This window comes from Branchiostoma floridae, chromosome 3 (genome assembly GCF_000003815.2).
Source record: "Branchiostoma floridae strain S238N-H82 chromosome 3, Bfl_VNyyK, whole genome shotgun sequence".
Classification (NCBI taxonomy): Eukaryota; Metazoa; Chordata; class Leptocardii; order Amphioxiformes; family Branchiostomatidae; genus Branchiostoma; species Branchiostoma floridae.
This window is the reverse complement of record NC_049981.1, coordinates 13,799,266-13,815,441: the sequence shown is the minus strand read 5'-3', so window position 1 is coordinate 13,815,441 and position 16,176 is coordinate 13,799,266. Positions and strand designations below refer to the sequence as shown.

Sequence of the window (16,176 nt, the reverse complement as noted above, 5' to 3'; positions counted from 1 at the left end):
TCTGTCGCATTAACTTGCGTTAAAGCTAGGCTAAAGTAGCGGCGAACTGTGCAATCCTCCCCTATCCTGCAAATCTCTTTGTAGGACAACACCCTAAACCACGCATCGATGTTGTTGTTCTGTTGTAAGAAGCTCATTTCAGGCTGTCTAAATCAGATAATACGTGTAATCTTCGCTTTCTTCTCATGTATAAGGCGCGGTAAAATAATACTTGATGTCATGTGGTGTCCTGCAAGTCTTTGTTCACTAATTCTCATACTTATCATTAAGTTCTTGAGTTCAAACCGTCACTTTAGCATTTCTGATTCTATTTGCTAAAGTAGTAACGTAACACATGGACCTAGGACTTCTTTCTATATTAAAAAAAAAACTACAAGGCAACTCCATGACGACATGCATCAAAGATGTTATTCCGCTTAAGACGCGGATTTCAGGCTCGGTGGACTAGATAATGATTTGAGTCGCATCTTTCTTTTTACGTATTAAAGCGTGGGATGTAATATATACTGTGTCAAACACGGTTTCATTCCCGTAGTCAATTCGTCTTGCCCTTCATAGAACCCGACGTATTTTGTGCGAATCAACGTTAGTGTCCTCCTTCCTCTGCTTTGAGTTACCTACCTCAATCTTTCCGGATAAGATACGTAGGGTTTTCTCATCAAACCTCTCGACAATGTCTTCGTATATTTCGTGGCATGAGGAACCCAAGAATCGGTGTGATAACAGTACTAGTGTCTTCCTTTGTTGCATTCTTCTTGTCACTACAGACTTCCAAACTGCAAAGTAATGACCAGAATAACTTGAGTTTTGGTGGATATCCATACAAAATAATAAACTTCATTACTTAATATTCATGCATGCCCAGAAATTTGACTTGTGTCTCGGTCTCGAACCCAAAAATTTATTGAACGCCCCTCGTGCATGCAGGGAGGCTTAGCTTCGGACATTCACTTCTTCACATTTTATCCAATAAGGAAATGTTCGTCTCTCATATGGATAACGCAAGCTTTCATCAGGCTGTGGACTCACATAGATGTGTTGACTTTTTACTAATTGTAACCTTTAATAGAATTAAGACTAGTACTTGTTACATACTTTATTAGAGATAGATGATGAACACAAAACGAAGCTACCGTCAGAGGGAAGGGTGCTTAACTAGAGCTGTGAAAACTGTGGGGATGACATAGTCTGTTCACATGAAAGGACGGTCTCTATGGAGACAAAGAACGCATTTCACGGAACGTGCTCCTTAAACAGATTTTGTTCCCAGCAAAGCAAACGCAGTTGTCTGTTTTGATTCAACAGGTGTCCATTTGGATCATTGTCCTTTTCTAGTCCTCTTGTTAGTCAAAATCATAAGTATTGATCAAAGTATGATAATCATTATGGCAAACCCAAAAGTTAAGTCTATGATATGTACCTTTAATTGGTTGATGTACAGTGGGTACCGAACGTTACAATGTAAAACTAAGTTTTTCACTCCACGCGGTTTGACTCTAAAACACAGAAATGTCATTAAATTGACAGGTAACGCCGAATGTCCAATATTTAGAGCCAGGTGCTAAAAAGTGGGTTAATCGAATGATCTCATGAGAATGACTTCATGTGCTACAACAGTATGACGTATAGTGTTATGTTTCAAAATTAGTCTCGGTAGTTGTCAATTGTTTAACGCACAAAAAGGACAACCACCCACTGAATTGATTACGCCCTTGGGGGGCACGTGGTCGTTCGGGCTTATTTGACCTTATTATCTCACCAGCCAACCGGAGGTCGTGTACCACAACACGCTAACCAAACAATACACCCTACCTGAGCTCTCAACGCTGAATAGGGCTGAAAAGGCTCACCACTCGACACAGTTGACCGAACACCGGATCTCCCATGGTTAACACGGACCCCGTACGCTAACTACCTGCCAAAGATCATCAGGGTACGCTAAAGATGTTGCCAAGGCCTTGGAGTATCGTAATCGCTGCAAGTTGTCTTCTAACTACCGGTAAGAAACTAGTTATGTCTTCTTGTCCAAGCTGTGCGGTTGCGAATACCGTGGTGGTCACGCTAAACAGGTGCAGTAACTAGAAGAGAGCGTTAATGTCAGTACGTAAAGAAAAACATTGATTTCCAAAGTACGACTCTGTCTTTGGTAGTTGTCTTTTAGGTTGTTGGTTGCCTAGAGATGTCTTGTTTCACGCCCTTGTCTGTCTTGGTTTCCGTGAGAAGGTGGGAAGTGAAGCTTCCACGGTTTGTGGTTTTTCATGCTTGAGGACAAACTACCATTTGCTAATGGTCTGCCACACAACAGCACAACTCTTGTGGTCCTATTCAATGACATTTCTACTAGATATTCATCGTTTCAATCGCCGAAGGCATGTTGTTGCCTTCTCTCGTGAAAGATTGTTCCCTTGGGTATTACGTATGTAGATTTACATGTGTTTCTTCCGGCAAAGTCGTATGCTTGTCTATCTTGGAAACAGACGTTTTGTATTCTTTTGTACTTTATAGTATAGAAAATCTGGTTTTATTCGAGAAACTAGACGGAGCTGCAAGATGTAGCAAAGAAAATCTAAAAGTTTAATGTAAAAACAGCTTTGTTGGTCACGTATGTTTGCCGTCGAGGCTACCTTCATGGGAAATGAGATTTGCATCAAGTACAAGTTACCGTCACATAAGAGCAAATTCTTTAAGAAACCCGAAAATTTACTTTATCCGTGTTCCGTTGTTAGTTGTAAGACAACAATAGATCATAATGAAACAAGTCATACGTCACGACGCGTGAGTCACATAGAATATACTTGGATCTGATTAGAAATCATGTTTTGACATACCGAGAGAATGCCGTCTCCCATGACATGTTGGCCTGTTGCTTAGTAATTAGGTTTACGTAACGATCTAGCTCGTCCGTAACGTTTAAAAAGTTCCGCCATGTTTGCATGCTTCACAACGTGTGAACTTCGTATACGATTGACCAAAAACGGCTTAGAACGAGACTTTTCCATCTCAAAAATACTTTTTGACACCACATGACTTAAGTGTGTTATCCCGTGTTTGGGGTTTGTATTCGCAGCTGTTTTAGAAGCACTCTTCACAATAGCCGTTGTTTTCAAAACTCGTTATGGGAACACATTGTAGCAATTAGACTTCTAGAAGAGTGCAGAACGCAGCAATATTTAAACATGCACAGCTAGGCCAATAACCCAGGTTTGACCTGGTCTAACCCTGATCTTCTGTGATTGACAAAGGAACCTACACAATATTGGACACTCTACAAATCCCCCAGGTCTTTTTCTAAGTGAATATTACAACATATGTTTTACAATTTAGTCGACCAAATTCAACATCGTGATTTGTTTTAACCAATATTTCTTCTTCCGTTTTTTTTCCAAAATGTGAAAAAATACTTGTACGGGTCTAAATGTTACAAACAGTTGAGAGTGTTTTTGTAACTACGCATTGTTGAATGATTAAAAAACATCCGGCTTGTAATGTCGTTCGTTTCCAGTTTGGCTTTTCCAAACATGTCAAAGTGTGTCCCTGTAGCTCAAATGGTAGCAGTCTCAAAGTTGAGCTTCTAGTCTCAATTAGTTGGTAACTGGGGGACCTCGGTTCAATCCTGGGAGGGGCAGCTCAGTTGGGGTTGCACCTATCTTTCGGAAGGGACGTTAAATGGAGGTCCTGTGTTCGAAAAGGTGCCTCGAACACATCGATGTGTAAGGTCTAGCAGTAACGATATACCCTGCTACTGAAACAGTAAGGAAACTGGCTGCCCTATATGCCATAGACACCACAAGAGTCCAAAACATGTCAAAAATCTACAGAAAGATTACACAGCTTAAATGACATTCAACTCGTGCAATGAACGGCGTTGTTTTGATCTAAGTCGTGATGCATCCTTAGTAAGAAGTGTGACTATGTAACAAGAGAAGTCCCTGCGTAACCATAGCGACTACAAGATTAACAACGCCCCAGCATTGCATCACGCAATCTAATCATATCGTTTACAGGGGTACGGGAACACTGATGTAAAGTAACCTTGGTTTAGAAGCTTTTTGTTTGACGACTACACGCCTATTTTAAGGAGAATGTTTCACGGAACAACTATTCTCTTTATGATTCAGAGACAAAAAGACAATGTCTACATAACCTCATGCTAAGGTTTTCGATTCTCAATACAAGATATGTTTTGAAAATCTACGTTGGAAACATATTTTCCATATAAAACAACACTTTTCATCACATCTTTAAGATGGGGGATAACAGAAAGGAGATTCTTGCGTGATAAGTCGTTTTATACATCGTTGAGATGGTTGTGATAGCAAGCACAAAAGGAAGCTTGTCCGGTAAGACTTAAGAGTAGGTTCAAACATCTGATGTATGCTGCCGACCCAGCACGGTCCCACGCCGTCTGCAAACGGTAAAAAGCTGGGAGTTGACAGAAGCATGTCACCTGTGGGGCGTGGTGGACGTAGATGTAAAGTATATCTCACCTGGCTGTTTATCACTGTCAGAAAAAGATTCATCTAGCGTCAAGAACACATTCTTTTCATGGCGGACAGCTTCTGATGAATATAAACGTCCCGGAAAAGCGATTTTAGTATCATCATTTTAAAACACCAACAATCTACGAAACAACAAATCTACATGAAACATCCGATTTTTACGCTTTTATTCTACTCCAAATGTAAACGGGAAGAATGTGGTTGTAATTGTGGATGCGTGTATGATAGGTTTAACGGTTCGTAATCAAAGGTTTCCTTGGGTATAATTCAGTTTATCATCACTCCTTTCGTCACGTAGAGTAACCGGTATGAAACAAAGTGTGAAGGTTGAGGATAATAGTTGTGGTTAATTGATATTAAGAATTATGTTACAGTGCTATGGGTGTTTGTAACAGTTCAAAGTAAACCAAGCACGTTATATTGGTACCGATGTCCTTGAATAAACATGGCGAATGATGAACTTGATTGAAAGAATAATAGCAAGACTCTTCTATTTTTTTCTGTTTTGGAATGACCAATGGGAATGAAACTTTGGGGCTAGAGTCTTCTCTAATCTTTGTTGTCGACAAAAAACGTCTATGGAGTAAAACTAAATCTTCTTAAGAAATACAGTGCGACTGCCTTAGATTAAAGTCAATAAAGATAATATTCATTAAATCTATAACAGGTTCTATGAAACCTTCTCTATCTTATCAGAAAAATCTGAAGTTTGTGAGATCTGAGTGGAATGTATGATATCGTATTATGAAGAACTGTTTGTGACACGTTCAGTGAAGCCAACGCCTCGAGCGACTTAATCCTCTTTACGTGAACGCTCTAGTTACGGTACCGAATAGGTCCGTTTTTGTGCTGAAGAACCTGTAGTGGAACTACAAAAACCACACACACGCTGTTCAAGTGCTTATGCCACACTATAGTGTTTTCCTGGCTCTGAGAGCACGTTTTACCTCGATGATTTAAGCTTTAGAAAATGTAAAATCTGTCAAGAGCGGTGACCTGCAGCCGTTTTCGCTGGCACTATATAAGCCTTCCGCTTTTAGTCAATTCTTCTAAACTGCACTTCTCTCAAAGTTGATTTTGACGGTAGAAAAGAGAAAGACTCGTGTTTGTGTTTTAGATGTCATTTCCTGTAGAAGTGGCCAATGTTGCAGAGACCGGTGGACGTTTTGTTTCTTTACAACTAGTGCGCCTAGATTTCTGGTTTGTTCGGAACCTTTGTAGTCCCTAGTGGCACATAGGACATCAAGCGTCCTAGCTGTTTTCAGTGGCAGGGTATACTGTAAATGCAGAAACGTTCGCGGTGGTTTAATGTTCGCGGTCACAGTTTCTCGGCGGCAGCTTCACTGCGAATTTAAAACCACCACGAACATTATTCCATAACAGTAAGAGACTGCAGTGCATGGTGCTACCGCGAAATTAAAACCACCGCGAAAAGTCCATTTTCTCGCTACCGCGAAATTAAATCTCCGCGAACTTAGATGCATTTACAGTATTCTTCAAAGGGAAAATGGTTGCTAGCCCTTCACCTTTAACGTGCTTGAGGAACCTCCTCGGACAAGGTATCCCCTTTACGTCCCTTCCGAAAGACGTTGCAGTCCCAACCGAGATGCTCTACCTAGAATTGAACCAGCATTGATAGGAACCAGAAGCTACTATGAGGCTACAGTTGAGTAACAGGGACATCCTATCCATTGTGACAGCATAACAATTTGTCCTGACACAAACAGGTTAAGAGAAGGGTAACTAATTAACCTTGTTGACAGGTTTCGGAAAGAATGTCCATCTATTGTCAATCATCATGATTATTGTTGATTGACATTGATTGACATTGATTGAGGTCCATGAATTGATTATACGTCTGTACGAAGAAGACAATTAAAGATGGCGTCCTGTTAGTTAGCAACTATCATACTCAAGTAAGGTTGGTCTGTGGCCATTGTCATATTGATTACGGATCACGGTTCAAGATACATTCCTGTCCGAACTTATGAAGATATTCTTTTTCAGGGGATAGGGATTCCAAGCTACCAGTCCTCTTTTTAAAGAAACCATACTCTTTGCACGAATTCTGTAATATTGAAATGTAGACGAGCAACATGTAGTCTAGAGTATAAAATAGGAGATACCTTTGCCATTCATACGTTTTGTTTACGGCGGAAAATGTATTAGTTGCAAAAATGTGGCATAAACGTGGTATAAAAGGCGTATCATGTGGCATGAAAGCGTATACATGCTATCATCTATTTACGTAATACTAAATTTTATACACTAATTGAAAGAAGTGTAATATATGCATTGTAGATGAATTTCAAACATGTTGCTAGTTGATTTCAATGACAGTTTCTTTGCTTTCCTTCCAGTGTTGTGTCAGAATAATCTGAATGAAGCGTCCTTGATTAACCACCTGTTACAAGACTACACGCCCGAGTCCCGGCCTGTCAGGGACTCCACTAACGCCGTCAGGGTAACCCTCGATCTCGCCCTCTCGCAATTGATTGACTTGGTGAGTACTGATACTGTATCATGAGTGAATGAAAGAAGGCATTTATGGCACACTGGGCTATGTACAGGTCACAGCAAAACATGTCGAATGTTAATGAATGCAAACTACATCTACAATACCTAACACTAAATACATTCAGCTTCTCAATTTGCAAAATACAGCACATAACACTAAATAAATTCAATTTCTCTTAGCCTTTTAATTACAGTCAATAAAAGAACAGATTTTTTTCTAAAGAATTACGAAGTTGATATATATCGCACTCAAAAGTTTTATTACATGCTTACCAGCTCATTTTCGATGTTTTGGTAATATTCTATTCAATTCTGTCAGTAGGAAATATGTCATAATCCGTGTTTGTAGTATCAATGAGTTTCTTCCCGTTTGATGTTACTGCCGCCTTGATCCACTGATGTCCGTGTTTCTATATGATATACGGGTGGGATAATTCACGAAATGTATTAAATTTTCATTTTTTAATTCACTTGAGCTAATAACATGCCTACATGCATATACATATCTATACACGTGTATCTACAACAATGTTTATAAGGAAATAGCATATAGTTACATATTGTCGGCTTAATTAAGATAGATCTAAATTCTCCTGCAGCACCAATAAAAGCCACCAGGGGGCCAGAATCTGATCATCTCTTCGATAAGTCATGACGTAGCCCAATTTGATAAAAATCCATCCATAGCTTCTTGAGCTACCCTGTTCTTTGACAATGAAAACATCCATAGCTTCTTGAGCTACCCTGTTCTTTGACAATGAAAACATCCATAGCTTCTTGAGGTACCCTGTTCTTTGACAATGAAAACAAAAAACGCAACTTTCTTGGAGCAGGTGATAAAAGCAGGAAACTTGAGTACTGACATACTCATATGCCCGGATCATTTCAATTGTAACCAGCTGATACGTATATGGAAAATATGAAAAAAATATGAAAATATATAAAAGATACAAAATATTCAGAAAATAAAACGTATTTGACAATTTCAATGCATTTTTCAGTATTGAAAGTACATCGAAATAACTGCCTAGGCCTATAGGGAACAAATCGAAATGTTAGAGCTTCTAACAGTGACATGTGCAAAACCACAAGTGTTGTTTTTCATAACATTGCCATGAAGCGTCTCTCATTGTGCGGCCCGATCTTCTAAACAGCACGTTCAGTTTACTCTACCTCCCGGGGAAGGCCACATGACAAAGGCACCAGCCGAACCGTTTTGTACAGACAAGCTATTGTCTTTATCATCAAAAAGGAGAAGGAAAAAAAACGTGATAAAATGAGAAATAAGTCACATTATTTCAAAGATTTCAAGACGCTTTTCAAATGATACGGTTGGAACTGCTTGAAAATATGAAATAGATGTTTTGTTTGATTTAACATCACTTCATTATCAGAACCCACTTATATACCCGTTACGAAGGTCTCGGCTCCTTTTGTTGGTAGTCATGTGAAACTGGATTCCCGAAAGCTAGGAAACCATAACGTTTGTTTGGTTACCGCTATGGCTATGGCTAGAGTTCTACTCGGTTGGTAGCTGTATAAGGTTGACAGACACGTTTCAAATGTCAGTCCAGCTATTTATGTAGTACTAAGTAGGACAGCAGTGTTCACTCGTTCACTGACATGGCAATGCTCACCCCGTCTACGGGACTTACAATGTAAATACTACCCCCCACTCACATTTTAACATATCACTGATGCCAAAATTATATCAACGCGTATTTTTATAGATTTTTTAAGGCCTTAGATCTACCGTACATTAATTATACCTAACGAGGTCTCGTATTTCGAGGCAGGCTATTGACATGGACACGTACGTTTTGATAATATCAATTATTCTTTTCCATCATTACGAAACATTTCATTCAACAATGCAAAACGTTTCTTTTATTTCTATCCATATTGTACATGTACACACTTCTTGTAGGTAGCAGCTAGCGTAAAATGTATATAACGTTACTTACTTACATTTGCATAGATGATGACACTTTTTGCTTTTCCTAACAACTATAGGATGCCAAGCGGCAAGAGTTGAAGACAAATATATGGCTCAGACACGTAAGCCCTTTTTTTGTTTAGTTACATCACCAGAATTACATGCTATCCCATGCTCAATCAATTTCGTGCTATTACAAGCAAATACTTTATCATCTCTTTCCTAAAAATAAGGTAGAGAGCTTTACATTTAAGTGTTAATATGTTATACGCTACAGTGAGTGATTCATAGACTATGACTCTTACATTGGCGACTAAAATGGATCTTGACGATTTCATCAATATCTGAGCTTGCATTCGCTATGTGAGGTACAAGAGATATCAATGCACTTCCTAAGGAGATGACAAGATAGTTTCACAAGAATGCAAATTCCGCTTCACGGATACACGAACAGTATCTTAAAGTTTTTCCTGTTTTTCTGACAGTACTGGAAGGACGAGTACTTGACGTGGAACGCGTCCGAGTACAACGGACTATCGGCCATCCGTATCCCCAGTAATCAGATCTGGAGACCAGACATCGTACTGTACAACAGGTAGAGAACAGCTTGAATGTGACAGCCTAATAATACTATGTACATGTAGTTATCCACATGCACGTGTTTGAAACTTCCCCTTGCATCTTCGCCTGTTCATTTTTTTATCCATCAGTACTTTTTCTAATGTTTGTAGACTCTGCAACGTTAATTCTGTTATTTCAAGTGGGAGGGGCGAGTGGGGCGGAACAATTTTGACGAGTACGCATGAGCCGTCGCAAAGACTTCTGGGTACCAGTTCTAGGCGCGTTGAATGCCGGGAATAGATGATGAACCAGTTGCCTTGCATACACAGGCGGTTTGAGGAGGGGTATGCTGACACCCCGGACACAAACGCAGTGATCTACAGCGATGGAAGCGTCAACTGGAACTACCCCACCACGATTCAGAGCTCCTGCGTTGTTGACATCACGTACTTTCCATACGACAAACAAGTATGTTCCTTTAAACTGTGCAAAAATCCAGACCCTTTTAAGTTGGCTGACACTATTGTCTTTTTTCAGTTTAGATTTTGTGGAAAATCATAAATTTGTGAAGATGTGTTTCAAACTTATGTTACTCAACGTTACTCAAACTTATTTCATGAAATTATGAATTTGTCCTCAGGAATGCCTCCTGACGTTTGGTTCATGGACCTACGATGGTTTTGCCATTGACCTCTACAACAGAACAGCTGTAGGAGATCTGAACAATCTCATCGAAAGCGAAGAATGGCAGATGTTAGGTGGGTTTCTCACCGAGGTTCTCTGTTTGGGCATCATGCATGGTTGATGATATGTACGGTTATGGAATGCTGCTTTCACAAGAGGAGTCAAATGCAAGATAAGTATTGTGATAGCACTAATAAACAAGTCAAGAAAGAATTATAAGTGTACTACTGAGGTACATAGAGTTACTCCATCTTTGAGGCTATACCGTGAGAAGCAAATGCAAGCATGTTGTAGATCACAAAAGGTTATCAAGTGTCTCAGACTGTTAACGTTATTACTTAATTCTATTCCTCTTCTCTTCGTCCCCAGAAATGGAGGCAATACGGAATGTCATCATCTATGGGTGCTGTCCGGAGCCCTACCCGGATGTGACGTACCACATCAGGTGACTGCAGCCTCGAGCAAACGATCTTTAAATCTAGCAGTAAGAACTGAAGTAAAAACGTGCAATATGATCTTTCTATGATGACTAAAATTGCAATGTGCTAAAGGTACTGCAAATAAAACATTCCTTTTTTGTATATCAAAAAGGATGACGATAAATTTCAGACTCTCAATCTTTGTTGACCTCAAGAAAAGTCGCAATTTAAAAAAAAAATGATTTTTTTGCAGGATTAAACGGAAGTCGCTGTTCTACAACTTCTACATGGTGGCGCCGTGCATCGTGCTCGTGCTCCTGGCCGTGCTGGGGTTCTGCCTGCCCATGGACTCCGGGGAGAAGCTGTCCCTCGGCATCACTATGCTGCTGTCTCTCGTGGTGTTCGCGCAGATCGTCAGCGACAAGCTGCCGGCGTCCTCAAGAGCTATTCCTCTCATAGGTACGGACGCTGTGTATGGCAGTTATCTGGACATAGTTTATAGTTTGTAGCTTTTCATCAAAGAGCTCTCAATTTAGACGAGATTCTTTATTTTTGCAACACCCCAGGGGTGGAGCCGATATGGTATTAACTGTAAATTGCAGAAGGATGTTCTTAAAGTTTTACCCACAACGTGTTTCGTTTTACATTTTGTACTAAGAATTTGATACAAAATGTATAAGTTGATTCAATGTGATTTAAGGGCACGTCACTAATAGATTTTCAAATTAAGTCTCAAAGTCTCATATCAGGGATTGATACATTTTGTGACATTTTACAGGTCAGTTCTTTGGGATTAGTATCGTGGTGGTGACCTTGAGCTCTGCGGCGACCGTCATTGCCATGAACCTGCACTTCCACGGCCCCATGCCGCAACACATACCGAAGTGGCTCCGCCCGCTTCTGTACATGCGCAGATGCAGGTCCAACAAGACCGCCAGCACGGCAGAGAACCCGGATCTGAAGAGCGTGTACGAGAACGTCAACCCTAAACTCGACTTGGGCCCGGTCAAACCGCCACCCAACTTCTCCTCCAGTCCTGAGCCCAACGACAACATCCACAGCCTCAACAAAGACTCCAACAACAGCGGTCGGATCTTCCTCCTACTGGACCGGAAGTTGGACTCCATGATCGCGCACCTGAAGACCATCGTCGCCCGCCATTACCGGAAGGACACGCGTGACGCTCGGAGTGACGAATGGAAGCAGCTGGCCATTGTGATTGACAGGATCCTGCTCGGCTCGTTCATGTTCGTCGCTCTGGTCGCTACTGCAGTGCTGCTCGGCCCATATGCCGCTCAATAATCTCTCTGAGTCATTTCAATAAGGATGTTACGATTCGCAGGTGCGGTAATATGTAAAAGATGAAGGCATGAACAAGACAAGCAAATCTACAAATGGCAAATGGAAACAAAAACAATTTATAAAGGTTCGTAGCCTTCATCTTTGACATACTACCCACACTCAGTTTCGCTGCGCATGCGTACGTATAATCGTGAACCTCCTTATTGCAATCTTTTTCTCAGACCATTCTTCTTTTTCAATGTCCTTCCTCTGCCATATATTAAACACTCGGAGGTAAAATACACTTCTAGCAATTAAAATCTTCTCGTAATAGTAAGGACATTTCTGAATCTGACTTTATTTTTGTCAGTCGATGTAACCACCCTTCGGCGTGTCGCACCAGATTCGCAGGCATGCGGCGGCAGCTGGTCATATCACACCAGCTAGTGACACCTGGACACTCATATCTTGCCAATGCCAATTTTCACTTATCGTGAAAAATATCACAATGGATTATATGTTTCATTTCTAAATCCAATGTTTATTTTTCTGACTAATTGTTGATCTGAGGGTAATTACTCTATGGGAGCAAGAGCTACCAGAACGTCAAATAAGATTGAAGTAACATTTAATGTAACAATCTAATGAAATGCCGATACATGTATTTTCTTCAGCATCACAGATATTTCTTACTGAAGGAATGCAGATAAACATTTTAGCTGCCGTTATAGGCATAAAAGGAGAGTGTAAATATTATATTAAATTTAGCCGGCATTTTGTTTTTATAAGATACATATCTAGAGAGTAACCAAGAATATTTCATTAGATCTTACTACAAGATAGCACAAAGAATGTGTCAAATCAAGAACTAAACATCTAGAGCTGGACACGAACTTTTCTTTGTGATTGACAAATATATGTACGTTTCATATGTACAGATGCGCCTAGAAATCAGTTTTGAATCCATTTTAAGAATACCGTTTCTAGTGTGTTGAATTGGATGTATGTGTCATACAGGGTTTAATCGGCCTTTCACGGGGCCACGCACAATCTAGATAACTTGTCCTGCTGAGCCCGTATATATATACGGGTTGCACATATATAATGCGTGTATGTGGGTCCGGTATATCTTTATAAGTTTGGGGCATTTCTTACTTAAATGCTGCATACCGCAGCAAACCGCATCGGTTGGGTAGGTTAATCTGCAAGAGCAGCACCATAGGTCAAATTTTAATGATCTGATTAATTAACCAGCTAAGGGGGTTAATTGACAATAAGGAGTTCAGCAGGACAAAGGTTAATTTCTTTGTGTTTTTTTCGGGGGGGGGGGGGTAAAGTTCAGAAAACTATTCGTAGTATATTCTATTTTAGCCGGGATTTTTGCATGTGTAATATGGTGTGTGAGAACCATACTCGTTTATGACTTTGTCTCAATGTGTAAGCGATTCAACATCAAATGATGTTTATTTGTACATAGTTTTTGTGTTTTAAGTTTTGCGCCCTACTGATTCCTTGCCAATAGGATGTAAGTATTAGGAGTGTTACTTATTAGTAATGTCGGATGCATGAAATATATCAACTTATTTTCCATTACTTTGGTTGTACTTTGCTTTGGTTTCATTATGTGTGTATAGTTTAATGTTAATCAATAATGTGTATATATGCGTGTGCATGTGTGTATGGATGTGTGTGTGTCGACTGCGTCAACCGGGCATTGGCAAAACTTTTTCATGGCATGGATCGAAGAAAACCTTTCCAATGTGAAGTACACAGCATATCCGCGAGATGTCTATGATCGTCTATGTACTTCTGCCATTCCCAGCAAATACATTATGGCACTAAATGCTGAAGGGAGATATAGACTGTTGAACTGAAGAACACGTACTAGCATAATGCCTCATCCTCTCAATGTTCTGCATTTCTAAAATCTAATTACTTCACTTTGACTTCTTGATGAGATCGTACAATATCATGAAGCATTGATGTGTGAAAGCACCAAAACAGCTTCATGACTATTCAAAAAGTAAGGAGTTTATTTTTAATGGGGTCAATAACGGGTTTTACGAGTAAAACTGCAACATGCTATCGATCTCAAAAAAGCAGTCGTTTGGCCGTAGACTTTACTTAAAGCCTACTTTTCACGATCACGCAGTGTAGATGGGTATAGGTTATAGCTTTTTTATACGCCTTAAATTCGTTACTACTTTGTCTCGTCTACTTCTGTGGTGTTTGATGTCTTTTGAATGAAGGAAAATGAGAGCACATTTAGTATTAGTCTGGAATCCGTCGTTTTCTAGCCCCAGCTTGGTACTTTGATCGCGTCCATATGCTTAGTTGTCTGAAGAAACACAATCTTGACTGAGGTGTTATTAGTGCATGATGGGTTTGTACGACCTACGCAAACACACAGGACTGGAACGGTTCAAGTCAGAGCTTGTATTGGCTCGTCTACACACATGCTACAACTCTGTCCTACATATGTGTGGTTCAGTAACCCCCTGTATATAAGATGGAGGGATCACTGTCTAAATGTAGCTAAGTCCTTAGTCGAGTCTACGACGCTCAGTTTTCTACCCCCACGCAGGGATGAGTCACATTACAGGAACCTGTAAAGTTAGTAACTCGCACAACCTGAGTCAGTTTAAGTGTCTAACTTCTCGTCTTCTCGTTTTATGAACACTTAATTACCATATTGTTTAAAACTCCTGAAAGCCTTGGGAACAACGAATCCTGTGTACGGTTTGTGATAGTTGTGTCATTCCATTTTCTACTGACTGATCTTCCGGATCGTAGTCAGTCCCTCAGTTAGACAACTGAAGTGTTACGATAGGTATTTCGCAGTTTATGTATTACATTTCTGACGTACTGTAATTTACATGATTGTAGTATGCCGTATCATCTCTCTGAATGCCGAGTAGAGGAGTGGTCTGGAGCTAGAATAAGATGGATACCAGATCAGATACAAGACCAGGCTTTACTAAAATGGCGCGGAGCCACGTTAAGTCACGCCAACGCCTCTGTGTTATAGATGAGTAGCTGGAGGCTCAGCCTTAAGAGATTGTCTTCTTTATCTGAATCTATAGAAATGCCATCCCACGACACGTGACCTGAAGACCTCACCGTTTTGTTTTACGTGCGACTCGATATTACACTGCAAAGACAACATCAATCAAGTCAATCCCTACTGAAGATATTGATTGTCACGATCCTGCGAGGATGTGATTTTAAAGATTTACTACCTTCATGGAAAATTGAGGAATAGTTTTTAACTCTGTGTTTCTCATTATCTCTCTCTGTGCGTGTGTGTGTGTGTGTGTGTGTGTGTGTGTGTGTGTGTGTGTGCGGTGTCCTCATTTGCTGATGATAACATTACTAGTACCAGTAGACTGCGACATATATTTACAGACATTTCGAAGCACAGATTGCAATCTGATAGTGTTGCCGCAATGATCCAGATCAGGGTCTGTACACACATAAATCTAAGGACAGTGTGAACTTTTCAACTTCGATCAGCCTTTATCATAATCACCATCCGGTCGTGCTGGTTGCACGGGTGAACATGGCTCTCTCCCTCCATCCTTCCCTATCCTCCATAGCCTTGGGCAGATCTTCCACTGAGCAGCAGGTGTCTTGGCTAAGCTTAAGTAGATAAGTTTTACATGGTCTTCCTACACTTGCACGTCCATGTTTTGGTATCCTTTGGAGAGTAGTTGACTGACTTAGAATTCAGGATTTATATATGAAAGACCACATAACACATTCCTAGTACTCAATGCATCAATTTGCCTCTGCTTTCTCTTTCTCTCTCTCTCTCTCTGTCTCTGTCTCTCTCTCTTTCTCTATCTCTGTCCCTCTCTCTCTTAACCTCAATTTGCTGCGCCACGCCCGCGAAGCTACATGTTGTACGTGCAGAGGCGTACCGGGTGGCGATTTCGGTTGACCAAAGAGTTCCTGTAAGAAAATAGACACCATCTGTAATACCTTCCAAGCAAAACAACTCATAGATGAGCCAACCCGTGTTACGGAAAACTCTTCTACCTGTATAGACCTCATTATAGCAACAGCTCCCGAGAAGGTAATTGAATGTGGTGTGGAGTCCACCGGTCTTAGCGATCACAGCTTTACCTATGCAGTGCGGAAGGCCAAGCAACCCCGGGGAACTCCAAGAACGGCGAGAGTCAGGTCCTACAGACAATTCAACGAAGCTGCATTTCAGGAAGAGCTGTATGGTGCTCCATGGGCCGAAGTTGAAAAATGTAGCAATGTCAATGATGCACTG

General features: G+C 40.5%; 1 protein-coding gene across 1 annotated transcript; it reads left to right on the top strand.

Annotated features, from left to right (window-relative positions):
• The first annotated feature begins 1,766 nt into the window (after positions 1-1,766).
• Positions 1,767-13,497, top strand: LOC118412213 (neuronal acetylcholine receptor subunit alpha-10-like). Its single transcript, XM_035814932.1, has 9 exons — positions 1,767-1,999; positions 6,860-7,002; positions 9,030-9,074; positions 9,438-9,547; positions 9,843-9,981; positions 10,154-10,271; positions 10,567-10,642; positions 10,870-11,075; positions 11,395-13,497. The coding sequence occupies exons 1-9, from the start codon at positions 1,945-1,947 to the stop codon at positions 11,916-11,918; spliced, it is 1,416 nt and encodes a 471-aa protein (XP_035670825.1). The 5' UTR covers positions 1,767-1,944; the 3' UTR covers positions 11,919-13,497.
• The last annotated feature ends 2,679 nt before the right edge of the window (positions 13,498-16,176 follow it).